This window comes from Mastigoproctus giganteus, chromosome 12, assembly GCF_048544385.1.
Source record: "Mastigoproctus giganteus isolate SK-2022 chromosome 12, ASM4854438v1, whole genome shotgun sequence".
In the NCBI taxonomy this organism is placed as follows: Eukaryota; Metazoa; Arthropoda; class Arachnida; order Uropygi; family Thelyphonidae; genus Mastigoproctus; species Mastigoproctus giganteus.
In genome coordinates, this window is record NC_143586.1 from 113,745,361 (window position 1) to 113,767,752 (window position 22,392).

At 36.7% G+C, this 22,392-nt stretch overlaps 1 protein-coding gene across 1 annotated transcript in view; it reads left to right on the forward strand.

The window, feature by feature from the left end:
• LOC150077351 (tetratricopeptide repeat protein 19, mitochondrial-like) overlaps nucleotides 1–16,330 on the forward strand; it is a 32,906-nt gene extending 16,576 nt beyond the window's left edge. Inside the window, exon 2 of the mRNA XM_090386399.1 lies at nucleotides 15,411–16,330. Within this exon, the coding sequence (XP_090242525.1) occupies nucleotides 15,411–16,308 (898 nt within the window). The 3' untranslated portion in view covers nucleotides 16,309–16,330. The remainder of the gene's footprint in view (nucleotides 1–15,410) is intronic.
• The last annotated feature ends 6,062 nt before the right edge of the window (nucleotides 16,331–22,392 follow it).

Sequence of the window (22,392 nt, forward strand, 5' to 3'; positions counted from 1 at the left end):
TGTTACCCTGACACAACCCATTAGCATGAGCAAAGGCACATGATGCAATAAAGCATCATGTGCCTTATATAGCATCAGCCAAAAAAAAAAAAAAAAAAAACCCTTATTTCCCCCATCCACTTGCTCCAAATGTTTGTCAAGTTCTGCCTTGAATCTATTTAAGCTCTCAACTTCTACGACAGATGGAAGTTTGTTCCAGCAATCAACCACCCGCTGCCTAAAGGCAAACTTCCTCACATCTATCCTACAACCTTCTTTCCTCAATTTGAATTTATACCCTCTCAGGTGATTATTCTGAGCAAGAGGAAGAATCCCATCCACATTGAGCATGCTCAAACCATTCAAGGCTTTATACACCTCAATCAGATCACCTCCCAGGTGGCTAGTCTCCAGACACTGTAATTTGCAAAACTTAAGCCTTTCTTCGTAAGAGCAACCCTTTGTTCCATTTACTAATCTTGTTGCCCTTCTCTGTACTCGTTCCAACAGTTCTACATCCTTCTTAAAATGAGGCCTCCAGACCTGTACACAGTACTCAAGGTGTGGCCTGACCATTGCCTTATACAAGAGGATAATCACCTCCTTATTCCTGCTAGAAAAATTCCTGTATATCATTGACAAGACACCATGAGCTACTCTTGCAGACCGTCTGCACTGCTCAGAAAACTTCATATCTGCCTGCACAATTACCCCGAGATCCTTTTCATTCTCTACCACTGTCAGTATGGTACCACAGAGTTGATACGTTACTCTGGGATTACTGCTTCCCATATGTAGTACTTTACATTTGTCAATGTTAAACTTCATTTGCCACCTCTCAGCCCGTCTGCTCAACTTTTCTAGATCCTGTTGCAGCATTGTAGTCATTAGTGTCATTAATAACCCTGCCAACCTTCGTATCGTCTGCAAACTTGGACATTAAGCCTGATATACCATCATCAATATCATTTATAAATACAGAAAACAACAATGGACCCAACACTGAACCCTGAGGGATTCCACTAATAACATTATTCCACGAAGAGCAGTGTCCATTGATTACCACTCTCAATCTTTTCCCACTCAAACATCCCTTTAACCAAAGCAGCAATTTGCCTTCAATGCCACACTGCTCCAATTTGTGCAGCAGTCTTCCATGTGCAACAGTATTGAAGGCTTTTCTAAGATCCAAATATATGATATCAGAGTTATTCTTTATATCCAGTTCCTTTGTGACTACATCATAGTATCCAATAAAATTTGTCAGACAAGACTTTCCCTTAACAAACCCATGCTGTGTCCGAGCTATAACTGAAGGTTTGTCTCGATGATTCTGTAATGCTCCCTTAATCAGTGCCTCCATTAATTTCTCTGGAACAGAAGTTAAACTAACAGGTCTGTAATTACCTGTCTCCCTTTGATCCTCCTTTGTGGATGATGCCTATCTTGTGTTTATCTTCAACAATTTCTCCTCCACTTTACTCTCAGTTATTACAAGATTATCTAGCTTACTGCCAGAGTTGAATATGCCTCTGGCATCCCCCTCCCTGAATAACGGCTCATGTGTGAATATGAATGCAAAATATTATTTAGTTTGTTAGCTACCTGAGCAGGATCATCAACAGTTGAACCATCGATATCAAGTGGACCAATCTGATTCATCCCCTTCCTTCTAGAGTTTACGTAAGTAAAGAACTCTTTGCTGTTTTTCTTTGCATCCTTTGCCAAAGATTTCTCGTAATCTGCCTTCGCCTGCCTAACCTCCTTTGTAACTTCGTTACAGACCAGCTTATATCTATCATAGGCTTCTGTGTCACGTGTTAATTTATATGTATCCCATGCATTTTTCTTCTCTGCCATATGTCTAATTAGTTCATCTAACATCCATTTAGGCCTAAATCTTGAACAGTATTTCTTTGTTGGTATTATTATTATTATTAATAATAGTATATGGTGCAAGGAAGCCTGACGCTTATGCTGTACCAGGGGAAAAAAAAATTCCCAAGTTACCCTGAGAGAGAGAGAGAGAGAGAGAGAGAGAGAGTCAAAAGTAGAAGGGAATCACCAAAAAACAGAAGAATGATCGTATCCAGCTCAGGACCCTGGGTGTGCCAAGCCCCATGCAATAGATGACAAACGTCCTACTTCTTGCTTCTTAATCATTTTCATCTTCATTTCTAAATCAATTTTGTTTGGTTTCCTAGCACTTCCACCACTCGCACTTTCTATTGTTCATTTCCCTTCATCATTGTAATAAGTAAATAGGAATGAAGAGAAGGTTCTGAAAATTTATGTTTTTTATATGATTGAATATTTCAGTGACTTCTTAACTAGTAGTTGTTGGTGACTCTATTGTCAGGGAAACGGGAAACATGCTTTGTAAAAAGGATAGGTGGAACAGGACCAGGGTATGTCTGAAAGGGGCAGAGGTTGATGACTTTGTAGAGAGGGTATCATCTTTTAAGGGCACAAAAGGTGATATAGTTGTACACGATGGCACTAATGATATTAAGAGTAGGAGACCGGCGGAATTACTTAACAAGTACAGGTCACTGTTGAAAAAAAGCTGTGAATTAGGGTTGAATTTGAAAGTGTCTGCAATTCTGCCCAGACACGATAGGAGGGAGTATATGATGAGAGCCCTGCCGATCATTTTCGGCCCTGGAAAGATTGTGCAAGGCTCAAGGGGTAGAATTTTTTCCAGCCTGGTCTGTACTTGTTAACAGGAGAGACTGTTTCTACAGAGATGGGGTACACTTAAATAGAAAGGGTGCAAGAATGTTTGCTGATGCTATCGAGGCAGTGTTAGGTGGGTCGGAAAACTGCTAGATTGGGGGGATACAAGGACTAATAGATTAACAGTAGCCACTGGCAGAGGTAAAAGTGATTCTTGCACTGCTTCTATTGGAATGAGCCGCATCATGGAAAATAAGATGCAGGATATTTCAGAGACTGCTGGGAATCATTGGGGTACAAGTAAACACATGGGTTGTGTTACGGTAGCTAAGAAAAAGAACAGGTGCATGTATACTTGCGTGTACACCAATGCTAGGAGTTTAGTAAATAAATTTGATGAATTTGAGGTATTGCTCAAAACATCAAAGGCAGATATTGTAGGGATTTCAGAGATGTAGTGTCACACAGATATAAGGAACGCAGAACTGGAATTTGGGGAGTACAACATCTACAGAAAGGATAGACAGGATAGGAAGGGAGGAGGGGCTATGCTATTAGTTAAGAAATACATAAAATCCAAGGAAGTGAAGCCAGTCGACATCGCTGGACAGTGCAGTTCAGTGTCGAGTCAGTTTGGTGTGACATAAGCATTGGGAGATCAAAATTGAGAGTACGAGTGGGTATAGTCCTAATGACTCTGATGAGTATAATAAGAAACTGTACAGGGAAATAGAGTGGGCCAGTAAATCGGAGAGTCTTATAATGGGGGATTTTAATTTCCCAGATATTGACTGGAATTTGGGGTCTGGTCACTCACACACTAGCAAGGCTTTTGTGGATTTATTGGATGAATGTTTTCTACATCAGCATGTTCGGGAGGCAACTAGAGGGAGTTGCCTGATTGTCTCAAAATCACTACTGATAATCTTGATTTGATTATCAGTAGTGATTCTTCATGCATTAAGAATCTGCAGGTAAATGAACTACTAGGTGGCAGTGATCACAGTGTGCTGAAGTGGTATTTACTCAAAGAGGTAACTACCATTTGGGGTAAAGGGAAGGGTTATTGCTTTCGCAAAAGCGATTACGATGGACTGAGACAGTATTTAAATTCTATACAGTGGGACCAACTGATGATGTTACCAACAGCAAATTCAAAATGGGAAGCATTCAAAGAACTTATCTTGGAAGCTACTAGGCTTTACATACCAACTAAGAAATATTGTTCAAGGTTTAGGCCTAAGTGGATGTCAGATGAACTACTGAGACATATGGCAGAGAAGAAAAATGCATGGAATACATACAAATTAACACGTGACACAGAAGCCTATCATAGATACAAGTTGATCTGTAACCAAGTTACAAAGGAGGTTAGGCAGACGAAGGCAGATTACGAGAAATCTTTGGGAAGGTATGCAAAGAAAAACAGCAAAGAGTTCTTTACTTATGTAAACTCTAGAAGGAAGGGGATGAATCAGATTGGTCCACTTGATATCGATGGGTCAACTGTTGATGATCCTGCTCAGATAGCTAACAAACTAAATGAATATTTTGCATCGACATTCACACATGAGGAGTCATTCAGCGAGGGGAATGCCAGAGGTGTATTCAACTCTGGCAGTAAGCTAGAGAATCTTATAATCTCTGACAGTAAAGTGGAGGAGAAATTATTGAAGATAAACACAAGAAAGGCACCTGGGGGTGGATGGGATCTATCCAGTTATATTAAAGGAGGCAGCAAAGGAAGTAAGGAAACCCTTAGCCATAATTATGAGAGCTTCCTTGGACTCAGGGGAAGTACCCATGGACTGGAGATGTGCATGGGTACTTCCCCTGAGTACCCATGGACTGGAGATGTGCAAATGTGACTCCAATTCACAAAGGAGGATCACAGGGCGACACAAGTAATTATAGACCTGTTAGTTTAACTTCTGTTCCCGGAAAATTAATGGTGCCACTGGTTAAAGAACACTGCAGGATCATCTAGACAAGACTTCAGTTATAGCTCGGACACAGCATGGTTTTGTTAAGGGGAAGTCTTGCCTGACCATTTTCATTGGATACTATGATGCAGTCACAAAAGAACTGGATGCAGGGAATAACTTTGATATTATATACTTGGATCTTAGAAAGGTTTTGGTACTGTTGCACATGGAAGAGTGCTGCACAAATTGGAGCAGTGTGGCCTTGGAGGCAAATTGCTGCTATGGATAAAGGGGTGGTTGAGGGGGAGAAGACAGAGAGTGGTAATCAATGGACACTGCTCAATGTGGACTAATGTTATTAGTGGAGTCCCTCAGGGTTCAGTATTGGGTCCATTATTGTTTTCTGTATTTATAAATGACATTGATGATGGTATATGAAACTTAATGTCCAAGTTTGCAGACGATACGAAGGTTGGCAGGGTTGTCAAGGACACTACTGACACTATGCTACTGCAACAGGATCTGGAAAGGATAAGCAGATGGGCTGAGAGGTGGCAAATGAAGATTAACATTGTCAAATGTAAAGTACTACATATTGGAAACAGCAACCCCAGAGCAACGTATCAATATTTGTTGTTGGTAACATTAGTTGGTCCCACTGTATAGAATTTAAAAACTGTCTAAGACCACTGTAGTCTACTTTACAAAAGCAGCAATTCTATACTTTACCTTTCATGGTTGTTACATCTTTAAGTAAATTCCACATCAATACACTGTGATCACTGCCACCTAATGGTTCAGAGAAGAGAACTTTATATCTGACTGCACAAATACCCCCAGATCATTTTCATTCTCCATTGCCCAGTGCTAAGCCCATGCCCTGAGTGTGGTACCACACAGCCAGTATGTTAATCTAGGATTACTGCTCTCCATAGGAAAAATTTCTCAATATTAAGCTTCAATTGCCAATTCTCAGCCCATTTGTCTTGTTCTTCTTGCAGTAGCATACTCTGATTACTGTGATTAACTACCCTGCCAACATTTGTATCATCTGCAAACTTAGACGTCAAGATATGCCTTCATCAATATCATTAATAAATACAGAAAACAACAATGGTCCCTACACAGAACCCTGGGGGACTCTGCTAATAACATCAGTCCAAGAAGAGCAGTGCCCATTGATCACCACTCTGTCTTCTTGCACTCAGCCACCCTTCCACCATAGCAGCAACTTTCTTATATCTAGAAAGGTTGAGCAGATGGGCTGAGAGGTGGCAAATGAAGTTTAACATTGACAAATGTAAAGTACTACATATGAGAAACAACAACCCCAGAGCAATGTATCAACTCTGTGGTACTACACTGACAGTGGTAGAGAATAAAAGGCACCTGGGGTGGTTGTGCAGGCAGATTTGAAGTTCTCTGAGCAGTGCAGATGGGCTGCAAGTGTAGCTCATGGTGTATTGTCAATGATATATAGGAATTTTTCTAGCAGGGATAAGGAGGTGATTATTCCCTTGTATAAAGCAATGGTCAGGCTACACCTTGAGTACTGTATACAGGTCTGGAGGCCTCATTTTAAGAAGGATGTAGAGCTGCTGGAACGAGTACAGAGAAGGGCAACAAGATTAGTGAATAGAACAAAGGGTTGCTCTTACGAAGAAAGGCTTAAGTTTTGCAAATTACAGTGTCTGGAGACTAGGCACCAGCGCGGTGATCTGATAGAGGTGTATAAAGCGTTGAATGGTTTGAGCATGCTCAATGCTGATGGGATTCTTCCTCTTGCTCAGAATAATCACCTGAGAGGGCATAAATTCAAATTGAGGAAAGACAGATGTAGGATAGACGTGAGGAAATTTGCCTTTTGTCAGCGGGTGGTTGGTTGGTGGAACAGACTTCCATCCCTTGTCGTTTAAGTTGATAGCCTAAATAAGGTTAAGGCTCAGCTGGACAGGTATTTCGAACGAACGGAGGGGTGAAATGGAAGTGGTTATTTTCTATTTATTTTTTTATTTTATTTTATTTTTTTTGGCTGATGCTGCATAAGCTTGCTTTCTTGCATCAAATTCCTCTACTAAATGCTGTCCTACTCCTGCTTCTTAATCATTTTCATCTTTATTTCTAAATCAATTTTGTTTGGTTTCCCAGCACTTCCACCACTCACACTTTCTATTGTTCATTTCCCTTCATCATTGTAATAAGTAAATAGGAATGAAGAGAACCATCTGAAAATTTGTTTTTTATATGATTGAAGATTTCAGTGAAGGGGATCACATTTCATCATAATAACGTAAAAACCCACACAATTCCAGTTATCGGGATTATTGCACGTATAATAAGATAGAGTTTACTACCCGTTAACAGAAAAGCCCAATAAACCGAAAAGTGCAAATTGTTTTATGGTTGTTACCTCCAGAAATGTTCTTTAGAAAGATATCAACAAAGCCGTTCAAAATTGATTCTTATAATGGAACATATGATAACAATTAAAGTGTAGGGCTCCATTATAAAAATGATTTTTCGGAGAGATAAATAGCTTCAACTTCCAAGGTCTTGGAATGAATTACCAAAAAAACAATGTGTCACGCTGCGATGTTTTTACAATACCTCCATTTATTCCTATGGGATACAAAATACGGTTCAACGATTTTTTTTAATTTTACACCGGCCGGCAAAAACTTACATAAAGTCGAATTTACGGAAGTTGAGTGTTACGTAAGTCGCGGAGTGCCTGTATTGATTTTTCAGCCATAATTTCTGAATTAAATACACTTTTGTAACAATAAGTTGATTGCAGACATTTTAAGTTGTGATTTGAAGTACTTATTAACAGTGTAGTGTTATTAACGAACGTGTAGAGTGGTTCTCTTCGAGACGCCTGGTCAGCGTGAAGAGGAAAAGACCAAACCCTCCAGCATATGAGAGCACAACAATACAAATGGCCCTCATCCCCAGCAGCTTTCACTCTCCCTCTTACAGCAGCAAGAGGATCAGAGTGGAAGCAGAGGGTGCTAAGAATCTCTGGGTACGACCAGGCTGCCATGCACGGAAACTGAACTTGGCCTGTTATAATGTACGATCACTCATCGGTGAAGACAGGATATTAGAGCTGGAAAAGGAATTAGAAAATGTGAATTGGAATATCATCGGTTTGGCTGAAACAAGAAGAAGAAATGAATCACTTATAAGTTTATCAAGTGGAAATCTGCTGTACACCAATGGAAACAGTGAAAGGAGTGAAGGTGGAGTTGGGTTTCTGGTCCATAAAGATTTTAAAAACAACATTTTGGAATTCAAAAGTACATCACCAAGGGTGTCAAGACTAATACTCAAGATTTCTAAGAGGTACAAGCTAAAGATTATAATGATTTATGCACCAACATCAAGCCATGATGATGAAGAGGTTGAAGAAATGTACACCGAAATTGAGAGTCTTCTAGATGAGCAGAAAACCCACTACACTATTATTATGGGGGACTTCAATGCTAAGGTTGGAAAAAGGCAAAACAGCGCAGAAAGAGGAACTATAGAAAATTTTGGAATTGGTGAAAGAAATAAAAGAGGTCAAAGACTTGTGGAATTTGCAGAATCTCAAGGACTGTCAGTAATGAACACTTTTTTCAAGAAAAGAGTGAACAGAAAGTGGACATGGAAGAGTCCAAATGGATTAACAACTAATGAAATCGACTTCATCCTCACTAACAGAAGATATATTGTGAATGATGTTACCGTCCTGAATAAGGTAAATGTTGGAAGTGAACACAGAATGGTAAGATGTACACTTGATATAGATGTAGGAAAGGAAAGGCAAAAACTGACTCGAGTAAATAATACAAAGGTCTTTGAGATAACAGAGGAGGAGAAAAAGCAGTATGTACTGGAACTTAAGAACAAGTTTGAGCTTCTGCAGACTGCTCAGGACCAAGATATCGACGAGGAATATTACAACTTTCTGAAAGTGATAAAGCCCAAGAAACCTATAGGGAAACAGAAATCCAAAGAAGAAAAAATTAGTCAAGAAACACTTGTCATAATGAACCGAAGACGACAAATGAAGAGCAAGAAAAACACTGACAGGGAGAAAATTGAGTATACTGAGTTATGCAAAGCCATTAGAAAGAGACTGAGAGAGGACATAAGAAGATTTAACACAAGAAAAGTAGAACAAGCATTAAGGGAAAACAAAGGATTTAAATCAGCAGCCATGAGCAGTAATACAGAAAGACAAATGATACTGAAACTGAAGAATAGCGATGGGGTACTTATAAACAGCAGAGAAGGCATAATTCAAATAGCAGAAGACTACTATAGAGAATTATACAAGGAGCGAGGGAATGATACCAGCAGTGGGGAAGATGGATTGCAAAGTAGCAACACATACGACATACCCGATATTCTTCCTGATGAGGTAGAACATGCATTGAAGAAAATGAAGAATCGGAAAGCCCCGGGGGAAGATGAAGTTACTGTAGAGTTGTTAAAATTGGGAGGAAGAGACATAACACAAAAACTGGCAAGGCTCTTCACAAAGTGCATTAGAAAAGGTGTGACGCCTAAGCAGTGGAATAATGCAATCATAGTTTTGCTGCATAAGAAAGGAGATAAATCAGAAATTGGAAATTATAGACCAATTAGCTTGTTATCCCACATCTATAAGTTGTTCACAAGGGTCATTACTAACAGATTAGAAAGAATACTTGATGAGAATCAACCGAAAGAGCAAGCTGGCTTTAGGACAGGATTCTCAACTATGGATCACCTTCACATAATATCACAGCTAATGGAGAAAGCAAATGAATATAAAACACCATTATGCCTGGCATTTGTGGATTATGAAAAGGCATTTGACTCCATACAGCATAAGGCAATGTTTCGGGCACCAGAAAGACAAGGCATAAGTACCCCATATATTATGATTTTGAAGAAATATATGAGAGTGCTACCTCCTTTATTAGACTAGACAAAGACAGTAGGAAATTAAAAATCAAGAAAGGAGTTCGACAAGGAGACACAATATCTCCGAAGCTGTTTACTGCTGCCCTTGAGGAAGCTTTCAGAAGATTAGACTGGTCACAGAAAGGAGTCAATGTGAACGGAGAGTACCTAAACCATTTACGGTTTGCAGATGACATTGTGGTCATAAGCCATGATCCCAAAGAATTAGAGGAAAATCTTAATCAGTTATGCACAGCTAGTAAGGATTTTGGACTAAAGATGTATATGGCTAAAACAAAAGTAATGATGAACAAGTATGCCACAGAAAGGGAAATAATGATCGAAGGAGCAGTAATTGAAAAGGTGGAGTCATATACTTAACTGGGACAAGTTATTAGATGTAATAATGATAAATGGCTGGAAGTCAAGAGAAGAATAAACTTTGGATGGATAGCATTCAGGAAATATAGTCACATACTGAAGAGCAATATCCCAGTTTGTCTGAAACGTAAAATAATGAATCAATGTATACTCCCCACCATGACTTATGGAAGTGAAACTTGGGCACTCACCAAAAGAATGGAAGAGAAGCTGAGAACTACACAGCGAAGAATGGAACGAATTATATTGGGAATCAGACTGTTAGATAAGAAGAGAAACACATGGATTAGGCAGCAAACTCAAGTAAAGGACATTCTTATCAAAACTAAAGAACTAAAATGGTCTTGGGCAGGACACATAGCTCGAAGACATGATGACAGATGGACTAAGAAAATAACAGAATGGTACCCAAGAGGAGCTAGAAGAAAACCTGGAAGACAAAGTCGGAGATGGATAGATGAAATTCATGAGTTTTTGGGTAGTAAATGGATGGCCAATGCTCAAAACAGAAGGAACTGGAAAGTTGCTGGAGAGGCCTTCATCCTGCAGTGGATTGAAAATGGCTGATGATGATGATGACGATTAACAGTGTATCCCCACTAGTAGTCAAAAATCGTGATTTTGCAGTTTTGACAGGAAAACGTCAGTTGACAAAGAAAACTAAGTATAAGTTAATTGTGTCATTAGCATTATGTTTCCCATACAAAATAACCTTATCACAAACAATTTTTGGCAGCACGCCTCCTCGAAAGTCCACAGAAGGGGTACCGGATTGCAAAGACTAATCCAAAATTATTCTTCCAAAAACTAACCTGCTGTGAAGTTTCGAAATGCACAGCCACGAAATGCACAGCCAATCAAGTGCACTGGTTAACATCCAGTGAGTACTGCATAGAGGTCTGGAGGCCTGATTTTAAGAAGGATGTAAGCAGCTGGAATGAGTACAGAGAAGGACAGTGAGATTGAAGAGGGGAACAAAGGGAGTGTCCCCAAGAAAGTCTTCAGTTCTGCAAATTGCAGCGTCTTAGACTTAGGAACCTGTCTGGAGGGAATTGATCGGTGAAATGGGAAATGCTTTTTTTTGGCCGATGCTGTAAACTTGCATTATTTGCCACTGCTAATACTAATATTTTCACATCTGCCTCTATTGACCTTCCATGATCTGAAAAACACATAGGTTTTGACCTCTTTTGTTGCTGCTTTTAATGTAATTGGATAAATATATTAAAAGCAACAGCAGATAACTCTCTCATTCTCAAGTGCCTTATTTACTTTTAGCTTCCACAGTTTGCCTTTCACATTCCCTTTATCCACAGCTTCCAGTGTAAATGATTTTCTGTGTGCTACAGATTTGGTAACCATGTGACTTTCATGTTTTGGTTCATTGACGTTTCATTGAAAATGGCAACATTTTAATTTGGATGCATAAGTCAAAACAACCATTGAATAGTTTGCTCAACAGCCAAAATTTGTTTTTAAAGAAATATATTGTTTATTACTCTCTAATTTTTAGTAACGCTTTCCATGGATTAATTTTGACTACTGCATTTGAGGAGGAAGAAATCCCTATTTTAGGTACATTAACATATATCCTTAAAGCACCTATTGTCTTCACTATGACTGTCCTTTTGCATGTAATAACTTGGACTTCTAGTGGATGGATTTTCATTAAAATTGGATTTTTTCATTAAAATTCTAGTAATTATTATTTCTTTGTCTGTTAATCCACATGTAATAACTTCCATTGTTGGATTTTTGTGAAATTTTATATTTGGCTCTTTCAGAAAGATTTGTCAAGCATTCCGTTGTTAACTTTCGTTAAAATTAGACAAATAGAAATTTGGAAATTATTTCTTTTTTTATGTATCACAGACTATCCCTTATATCCCATATTGTAGCTGAAGCACTGGATATTATGTTTGTTTGAGTGCACTAATTGGAGGAAATGAATGGGCAATCTGGCTGATGCACAGAAACAAAATTTTCTTGGGTTTATGCAATAAAAGTTGCTTTTTTTTTTAATCATGAATTATTACTAGCTGCTAACACACCTGAAATGTAATTTATTGCATACATTAACTTTTTTTTTTTTGTTAATATCAGTTGTAATTCATGGGTTCTACAGAACACAGGTTTTGTGACTGCTACTTGTTATCTGCCTACTGAGCCAGCTCTGGGATTTCACTTGTCTAAATCTGCACCTAGTCAGGTGTGGATTTAGGCCAAGTAATTAAGCAGTCACTCCTGGATAGGTAAATGGGAACAGCTGTTGCTGTCTTAGTTGTCATGACCAATTGACGTTATCACCATTTTTTGACAGTTAAGCTGATCTTGTGAACAATTTCACAACCTTGAATCTCCAGAAATTTCAGTTGATTGGGTGAGAGGTTTTTGGGAGTTTAATTTCATTGTTACTGGTATCTTCATACAATGGTTGTTATTTGCTATTGTTCTCTGATTTCCTCTTTCACGATCAGACTGGTTCTTTGTCTAGATATGATCATGAAGTGTAGTAGCCAGCTTAGTCAGGAGATCATTGTCGACTGTTCAGAGCTGGAACTAGGCAATCCTATGCCTAGGGCAAAAGTGTTATAAGTATGCCCCCATTAGATGCCTGTAGTCAATCTTTCAGTAGCGTACCTAGGTCGTCAACGCCCGGGAGCAACGTGTCTTCCTAGCGCCCCTGATTGTGATAGATAATTCCTTCAGTTTATGCCCCTGAAGCTCGGCACCCAGGGGAAATTCCCCCTCTGCACCCTCTTGCTACACCCCTGCAATCTTTATGAATTTATAAAAATTACCATTGTAACAGTCTATGATTTGCATATTAAATTTTATTATTTTATTAAATTATTAATAAAATAATTTAAATAATACAATGAATATAACGAAACAAAAATATCAAAGAAAAAGAAACTTACAAATATTCATTTATATGTACAGAGAATTTTTTTTTTTTCTATATAAACTAAAAAGAAAGTACATATAACTAAAAAAAAATTAGAAAACCAGAGTATGTTTATATATCTAGTATAAAATCATTGAAACAAAATATTGCAAAATATAGTACTTTTAACATTATAACATAAACTAAAAATATGCAATGAAGGTGTATTATTTTAATTGAATTTTTCTCGTGTTGTGAAGGACCCTTCACAAAAAGCTATTATTACAGGCATTGTAAGAAAAAAGCACTATTTCTATATTTAGATAAGATTCTATTAGACAATACTCATGAACGAATTGGAGAAGTTGTAAAGGGGTTACAGATTTTATATCCTGCAGAATTGATAAAATAATATTTTTCAAATATCTTTCAATATTTCAAATATTGAAATTATTATTATTATTATTATCATCATTATTATCATCAACCATATGGTACAAGGAAGCCTGAGGCTTATGCTGCACCAGCCAAAAAAAAAAAAAAAAACCAAGTTACCCTGACACAGAGTGAGAGAAAGAGAGAGAGAGAGAGAGAGAGAGAGAGAGAGAGAGGTAGAAAGGAATCACCAAGAAAGAGAAGAATGATGATATCCAGCTAAGGACCCTGGGTTTGCCAAGCCCATGCTCACCAGATGTAAGCACAGATATTTGAAAAATTTTGTTTGTCTTCTAGTCAACACTGGAGGACAAACCAAAAAGTTCAGAGATGTGACGTCACAAAAGGGGGCCATACTTTATAGAAGTTTGTAATTGGAGTTTCTCTGTTATTTTCAAAATTTGTAAAACACTTTACTCCCTGATTTTTTTTTCCGTAAGTGATTATAAATCCCGAATTTATAAATTTTTTACTCATAAAATCATAAGTAGCATGTACAAAGATAATGCAGTATTTCTTTTAATAAATTTTTTATTTTAAACAAAGAACACTAGTTGACCAGAAGCTATTATCCTTGTCGGGAATACGCCTTAATCTTTTGACTGGCTATAGAAAGCAGTTGACTAGCATGACTTCTCGGTATGTGGGATAGGTAGCTGTATATGTTCCACTTACATTGTGGAATGGTAATCCCTTTAACCCTTAATTTGCGCTTTCTAATTGCTTAAATTGCCTAACGGCCAGAGGTGTAAAAAAAGCATACGAAGTTAAGTCTCTCGTAATCCGTCATTTTATGGAAATTTTCTTCATTTTACAGAAACTTTTAAATGTAATTACCAAAAGGGATTCAAAAAATTCGTTATAAAGAAGTTCGTTAAACACAGGTCCGACTGTAATTAAATCAAAAATGAAGCAATTTGAAAATATATAACTGGTCGAATGCACCCATAAAATGCTGCACCTGGGGCTGGCACCCCGCTCGCCCCACCCCAGTTCCGGCTCTTCGACTGATGACTAAAACTGGTCAACAGTTAACATGTATGCCTTCAACACTGATTTTTCTGGCATTTTCTGTTGTCAGGAATCAAAATGGACAAAACTGAAAACTTGTTAATAAAATATCTTATTTTTAATAATCAAGGTGACATTACTGATATGTGTAAGAGACCAGAACAGTGTTCTGGAGCCCCGGGCCTTGATTTTACTACAATTTCAATATCTTTATGATATGCATCACACCACAATATATGATGCATGTCATGGGTGTGGAGGTTTTCTTAATATTCATCACATTTACATAGGTTGTATATTCTAGTATGCATGCAGGGCTTTGTTAATCCTCATGGCTTTGTGTTAATAGAAGCATATGATGCAAGAAAGCAAGCTTATACAGCATCAACCAGTTGTGTGTCAAGCTATCAAGAGAATGGATGAAAATTTCACTTCTGGTCAAGTGTCAAGGTACAAATTTTGAGGTCACAGGCACTCATAGTCAATCAAAGCCTATGTGAATAGTGGTTCAGTATGGTTATGATACTGGTACAAAGCAACTGAATTGCAAGAGAAAACACTTGCAACAGGTGCACCATATAAATTTATATCTTCTGGGAGTATTGTCTGTTAACAAGTCATTGAACACTTATTCTAGAATATTAGAACCATTATATTATTATACTTAATGATTTTATAGGAGCACAGATTGTTGTTGTTGTTAAACTATTACCCGAGTCTTCCATTGGTGTTTATAAATGCATTCCTGTGCAGTGAAGTGTGCAATTCATGTAAATGTCCTTCTCCCCACTTTATCAAATATTTTTATTCTCCTTTATTTTATATTTATACTAATTGACAGTTAATAACAGTTTATGGACATTTGTTTTGTTGCAAAATAATATATCATTTGTTAGCTCTTGTTCTTCTAAGTTCTCTAGCATGCTTTTGAAGGGAGGGGAATGGAACCTTTGTAACTTTTGTGTATATTTTGGTTTCTGGTAAGTATTATTATTGTTATTTTATCTTTAAATACCTATTACTTTGTGTTATCAGTAAATATTAATTTGACAGTTGTAGTTTAGTTTAACAGTTGCAGTATAAATAATTCATTTTTGTTTTGATCATTGTAATAACTATATACATACTGTAGTATGACTTGTAATTTCAGACATTCTTCCTTCCCATTTCTTTCTCTTTAGGTATGTCATGTACAGTGGTTTCATGGGATGGTTAGGATTCCAAGAAAAGGAAAAAGAAGATACTTTAATTACTATTATCAAGTTAGGAATTCTGTCCCTCCAAAAAAATGACTACAAAATTGCTGAACAGCAGCTTCATATAGCTTTGAAATTAGCACAAGAGAGAGCTGATCAGCAAGCACAGACTTATATTTATGATTTACTAGCTAATATTGCTTTTCAAGCAGGTAATTATCTAAAAGCTGAGAAATTATTTATTGATGTTACAAAAAGACTCATTGCTTCTGGCACACCACAACATGACAATGCTATTGTGGAAATTTCTTTAAAGCTAGCCACTATATATGGGCATCAGAATCAAAATATTAAAGCTGAAGAAGGATTTAAGTTTTGTGTTTCTACTCAAGAGAATAAAATTAATACCTTTAAGTGGACGGACTTAGAACTGTTAAGTGAGGACGAAAAAAATACAGTTGTACTCTGGGCTATGAGTATTGACTGGTATGCTAGATATCTACTCTCTAGAGGACAGTTTGAAATTGCACAGAATTACTTTGAAAAAGCACTCTCTGTTTCAGAAAAGATAAATGGGCCAGGTCACTCACAAACACTCATTCTTTTAAATGATATTGGTACTGTTGCAGCACTAAGGAAAGATTTTGAAACTGCTTTGCAGTTTTTTCAGTCTGCAATCAAGAGAGGAATTCAGAGTAAAACACCAGATCTTCCAGCTTTTTACTGTAATCTTGGAGCTGCATATCTCCAAAAGGGTGATTTCAGTGAGGCATTTAATGCTTGCAGTACAGCATTTAAATTAGCTAAAGAAAAGCACAATGAAGATGCAGAAACCGATGCAAAGGGTTGTTTAGAGGAACTGAGTAAAATAAAAATAGGATGATAATGTGTTTACTTTTAACTTCTGTTACCATTTAAAAAACGTATTTTTTAGATTCTAAGATGCTATCGATCACAAGATGCAACATTATTTTCAATACCAGTAAGAAGGAAAAAATGAAATACTAAAATTATTTCAACAGATATAATTTACTGATATTTTATCATATACTGTTCTTCATTTGCTTCTGTAGTATCAGTCTAAAACTTCATATTCCGAGTCTGATTTTTCTGAATCACTTTTTGATTCAGAGTCCATGACCTGTGTTTTCCCATACAATATCATCCTCTGTGCCATCATGGAACCTTTGTAACTTTTGTGTATATTTTGGTTTCTGGTAAGTATTATTATTGTGTTACTTTGTGTTATCAGTAAATATTAATTTAACAGTTGTAGTTTAGTACCTGCAGTATAAATAATTCATTTTTGTTTTGGTCATTATAATAACTACAGGAAACCCTTGATTAGTGCGGTTAATGAATCCTTGAAATATACCGCACATATTAAAACCGCACTAATCAAACTTAAGAAACAATGGGAATAATTATAATGAATCCTTGAAAATTACAAAATTGTAAAAACATTTTTTCTTACTCAATACGTACCTATAATGCACTGCATAGTTCTTAAATTATTAAGGAATAAATTTAAAAAAAGATAGTATGATTTAAATTTTATTTTTTGTAAAAAAACTTATCTAACTTCAGTTGAACAGTGGTAGCTTTCTTCCTTTTCTCCATGATTTTGCGATAACAATCAATTTGCTTATCTAACCCTCGATGAACGTTCATGCTTTTCTCATCTTCGTCCTTGTATGCATGTTGATGCTCAATTTCAAGAAGATCATCGTTACTTAAGTCTTTTGAATGTGATTCCAATAATTCTCTAACGTTTTCCGAATCTACTTCCTCAAAGCCAAGGTCTTTTCCAGTTGTAGTAATTTCATCAATAACTTTGTTGACAGGATTAATGAAACCGCAAAAATCATTTGCGCACTCAGGCAAAAGATTTTTCCACACTGCTCTCATGCAGCTGTTTGTCATTTCTTCCCACGATTTGTGTATGTTCTCAACTGCCTCTTTAATATCGTGTTTTTTCCAAAATTCATCGAGAGTGATTGCATCATCTCCAGTTGTAGCTTGAATTGCCTGAGCAAAAGTTCGTCTCAAATAATATGCTTTGAATGTAGAAATAACTCCTTGGTCCATTGGTTGGAGTAAAGAAGTCGTGTTTGGTGGTAGAAATATAACCTTCACATTGTTATTTAAATCATTGAGTGAGGTAGGATGCCCAGGGGCATTATCTAAAATTAAAAGAACTTTGAAATCTAAATTATTTGCCTTGCAGTATTTTTCGACTGCGGGACAAAAATGCATAGTGAACCATTCTTCAAACAACTGCTTTGTCACCCAAGCCCTTTTATTTGATTTCCAAATTACTGGAAGGATTGCTTGTTATAGCCTTTTAACGCTCTTGGGTTCATTGTACAATAAATTAGCATCGGTTTCAATTTGCAATCTCCTTCAGCGTTACCTCCAAGTAGAAGTGTTAATCTATCTTTGGATGCTTTATGACCTGGTGCGGTTGCTTCTTTACTTGCCAAAAATGTTCTCATTGGCATTTTTTTCCATAAAAGGCCAGTTTTGTCGACATCGAAAATCTGACGATAATCATACCCATTTTCTTCAATGGAAAATTTTGCTGCTCCATCTTTATCAGCACTTGCTGCTTCACCTGTTAATTTAATATTTTTTATGCCAGAACGAGCTTTGAAATTTTCTAGCCAGCCTTTACTAGCCGAGAATGTTGAAGTATCCCCTTGATATTTGTTTTCTTTTTGTTTGCCTTTTTCCCAGTACTCACCTGCTTTGTTCAAAACGGCGCGTATGGTTGACTCACCAAAGCCTAGTGCCCTACCTATGTTTGCTTTGCTTTCACCATTATCAAGTCTCTTAATGATGTCAAGTTTAGTATCCAAAGTGATGACTTTTCGTTTATTACCTTTTTTCCTGTCTATAGCTATGAAAGGTAATTTAAAAAAAAATTGTTTTGTTAGGATGAGCAATAAGCCTGCCACACTTCTACACTCATCGAGGATTGCTGAGGAACTGCCCAGTGACTAGTGAGTAGTGTGAGTGAGTACTTTACGGAGCACTTTCACACAGCTTTCATACAAGATGAAATTAGCGCCAGATCCTTGCTAAACACTACACAGGAATCGCTAAAATTGAACAAATTGTGAAAAATCAGAGCGAAAATAATACAGGATCAAACATACATCACGTACTACTTAAACTACATTAATTGTATACTGTATTTAGCATGATGATGTAATATCTGTGTTAATGCTAAAATTATACAAGAATATGAGTTACCTGAGCAAATTTCAGTTTCAGAGTGGTATGGGGTGCTGCTGTCAAGCGTTTCGGAGTCGATTCCCATGCATTTAAGTTGGAAGACCCTGGTGAGTGTGCGTCACATATTTGCCGCTTCAGGCGCCGTCATGAGTTGCCAAGCACCGCAAGAAAAGAACAGTGCACTAATCAAATTTGATAACGCATATATTAAGGGGATAGTATCAAAAAAATTTTGCGCACTAATTAAAACCACATTGTTCAAAACCGCACTAATCAAGGGTTTCCTGTATATACATACTGTAGTATGATTTATAATTTCAGACATTCTTCCTTCCCATATTTTTAAGAAATGCTAATGATACAGCATTTCTTAAAAGAAAGCATCACTATTGTCTGTGGGATTTTCTTCCAAGCCTCTAACACCCATTCTTCAAATTTTGATGCCAGCACTTTCTTTATCTTATCAGAAGGTGTCAATGAAAGGTTTTCAGTCAAAATAACCAGAACTCATATTCCTTCTTCAAACAGTCCTTAAATGATTTGTTGACTGAAATGTTGAGGGGATGCAGTTGGCTAGTCATTCCAACTGCAATCCCTGCACCAGGAATAGAAACCACATCACTACAATTTTTGGCCAACTTATTCTTTAACTGTTCAGATAAATGTTCACAAAACACATCAAGAACTAACATACTAGGTGGGTTACATAGAGTACCCGGATGTCTCTTCCAGACAACTTTTAGACAGTCATCCATCCATTTTTTTTGTCCATGCACAATAACATCTGTGGGAAGATCTCATTCTTTAGTATTGTTTTGCAGTTTAAAATTATATATGGTGGCAACCTTCAGCCATCAATAGTTATACATCATACCACACGACACACTGCTTTTCGTAACCCTTACTACTGATTTTTTTAGCACCTTTGGCATTGGCAGTATAATTTCGAGGCATGTTGAAGAATTGCTCAGATTAAGAACCTGAGGGGGCATAGATTTAAACTGAGGAAAGACAGTTGTAGAATATATGTGCGGAAATTTGCCTTTAGCCAGTGGGTAGTTGATTGCTGGAACCAGACTTCCATCTCTTGTCGTGGAAGTTGATAGCTTACATAAATTTAATGCCGCATAAGCTTGCTTTCTTGCATTGTATGCCTCTGCTAATGCTAATACCAGCATTTCCTATTTGAATAAGATCATAGTTTCGTTTTCTCCTCAGTTGAATTCCATGTTGCTGGAAGTTAAGTAGCTTCTGTCAGGGCTGGCCCCAAAATTTGTGGGGCTCTGCGCAAAACTTATTCGGGGTGTTTTTGTAATAGTGAGTTTTTAATTTTTTCAAACTTTGCATTAACCAAGAAATAATTAATTTAATTTATAAGCTATTCAGGTGAAAATAAAATATTTTCATATTATAATAAATTATTAAGTTTGTTTCCATTATTATTAAAGATATTTATATTATGTAAATTATTTCCATAAAAAGTGTTTTTGTCTTTATAAATATTAATTTCTTAAAAATTGACAGTGTACCTACATAGCATAACAATCGATTGTGGTAAGGAATATTAAAAAATAAGGAGTAATAAAAAAAGTATTTTAAAATATTACACATTTTAGTATTTATAATATAACTTTAGTAAATGATATGAGACAATAATAATGACTTGTTATTCTTTATAATGATTTTATAATATTTTACAAAACACAGGGCTGCTGCGACCCTATGTGCTGCCAGTAAGTGAAATCAAATTTTCCATCCCAAAATATATGGATTAAAAAATAAAATAAGGCATAAATAATTATTATTAATTTATTGAAAAAGAAAATAATTACATATCTTACATATAATATACTGAAACAACAAACAAAAATAAAAAATTCATTCAGAAATTCTGGAAATAAACTTGAAATTCTAAATCACAGTGAAAGAGTGCACTTTTTTGCCCATGGGAAAAAAAAATTTCCCATTTTAATTTCTTCTTCATATTTTAACCATACGGATTTGGAGGCAAGTTTCATGATGTTTATAAGCAATGCTAAAAAAAATTGAAATCGTATAGAGAATCAAAGTTATAGGCAGGCATATTACTAGGTGGTAGATGACTCTCATCAACCGGTGCAATACCACCACTTTGCTTATTGGAGGCTTGAAGTGGAGGAACCCATGTTTAGTTTCTAGAGCTAAAATGAACAAAACGAAACTTTTATTAATTTAGTTTTCATCAAAAAATCAACTAATGTTTTATTTTCCTTCCAGATTTCTTCCATCTTTAAAAGATTCATCGCTACTATTACCTGTTTACCATTCATCACAAAACTATTATGCACCGTTCTTTACTTATAAATACACATTATAATGCCAACCAATGACTACACAGTAGCGTGTCGTCTGTCATGCCCACCACCAATCATTTCCGTGTTTGCCACGCCTACCTTTAAATCAATATATCCTTCTCGATTTCGGCTCCAGACCAATAACACCTACCCTCTCTTTACCGAGCGAGCAGCACTAGAATCCGGTGTCGGGAAACTAATTTTTCGCGTAAGTTATCCAACGTTTCTTGTTCTTGTGTTGGCTTTCTTTACCTTAGCCGTTCCTTTTACTAATCTTGTAGCCCTTCTCTGCACCCATTCCAACAGATCTACATCCTTTCTAAAATGAGGCCTCCAAACTTGTATACAGTACTCAAGGTGCAGCCTAACCATTGCCATTGTATGATGTGATAATCACATCCTTATCCCTGCTAGCCAAGTTCCTGTCATTCACAAAACTCCATGAGTTTTGCCCTGGCAGCGGCTGCACTTCTCAAAAGAGTTCATATCTGATTGCACAAATCACCCCCAAATTTTTTAATTTTCTGCTACCCTGGGTGTAGTACCACACAGTCGGTATGTTAATCTGGGATTATTGCTACCCATATGCAGTACCTTGCATTTTCCAGCGTTAAACTTCAACTATCATTTTTCAGCCGATCTGCTTAATTTTTCTAGATCTTGTTGCACTAACTTACGTTGATTACTGTCATTATCTACCTTGCCAACTTTGTATCATCTGCAAACATTAGACATTAAGCCTGATATCAATATCATTAATACTATAAAAGTAGAAAACAACAAATGGACCCCACCCCAAACCCGGGGGAACTCCACTAATAACATTAGCCCATGAAGAGAAGTATCCTAATATAACCACTGTCTTCTTTCACTCGACCATCTTTTTATCCAGAGCAGTAACTTACCCATAATGCCACACTGCCACAATTTGTAGAGCAATCTTTTATATGCAACACTATCAAAAGCTGAAATTCAAGAATATGATATCAATATTATTTTTTTCATCCAGTTCCCTTTTTGCTGCATTATAATATCCAGTCAGGTTGGTAAAAAAAAGATTGCCATGCTATTTTTGCAGTATAACTACATTTCAGCCTAGATGGTCCCCTATATTACTCATTAACTAGTGAGTTCATTTTCCCTGGAACCAAAGTTAAGCTAACAGATCTGTAATTACTAATGCCACCTTTTGATCTCCATTTGTGAATTTAAATGTACATCTGCACATCTCCAGTCCATAGGGACATCCCTTGAATCCAAAGATGCTCTCATAATTATGGCTAAATGTTTGCATACTTCCTTTGATACCTCCTTTAAAGCAATTCGATATATCCTATCCATCCCAGGTCTTTTTGTATGTTAAGCTTCAATAATTTCTCTTCCACTTTTCTCTTAGT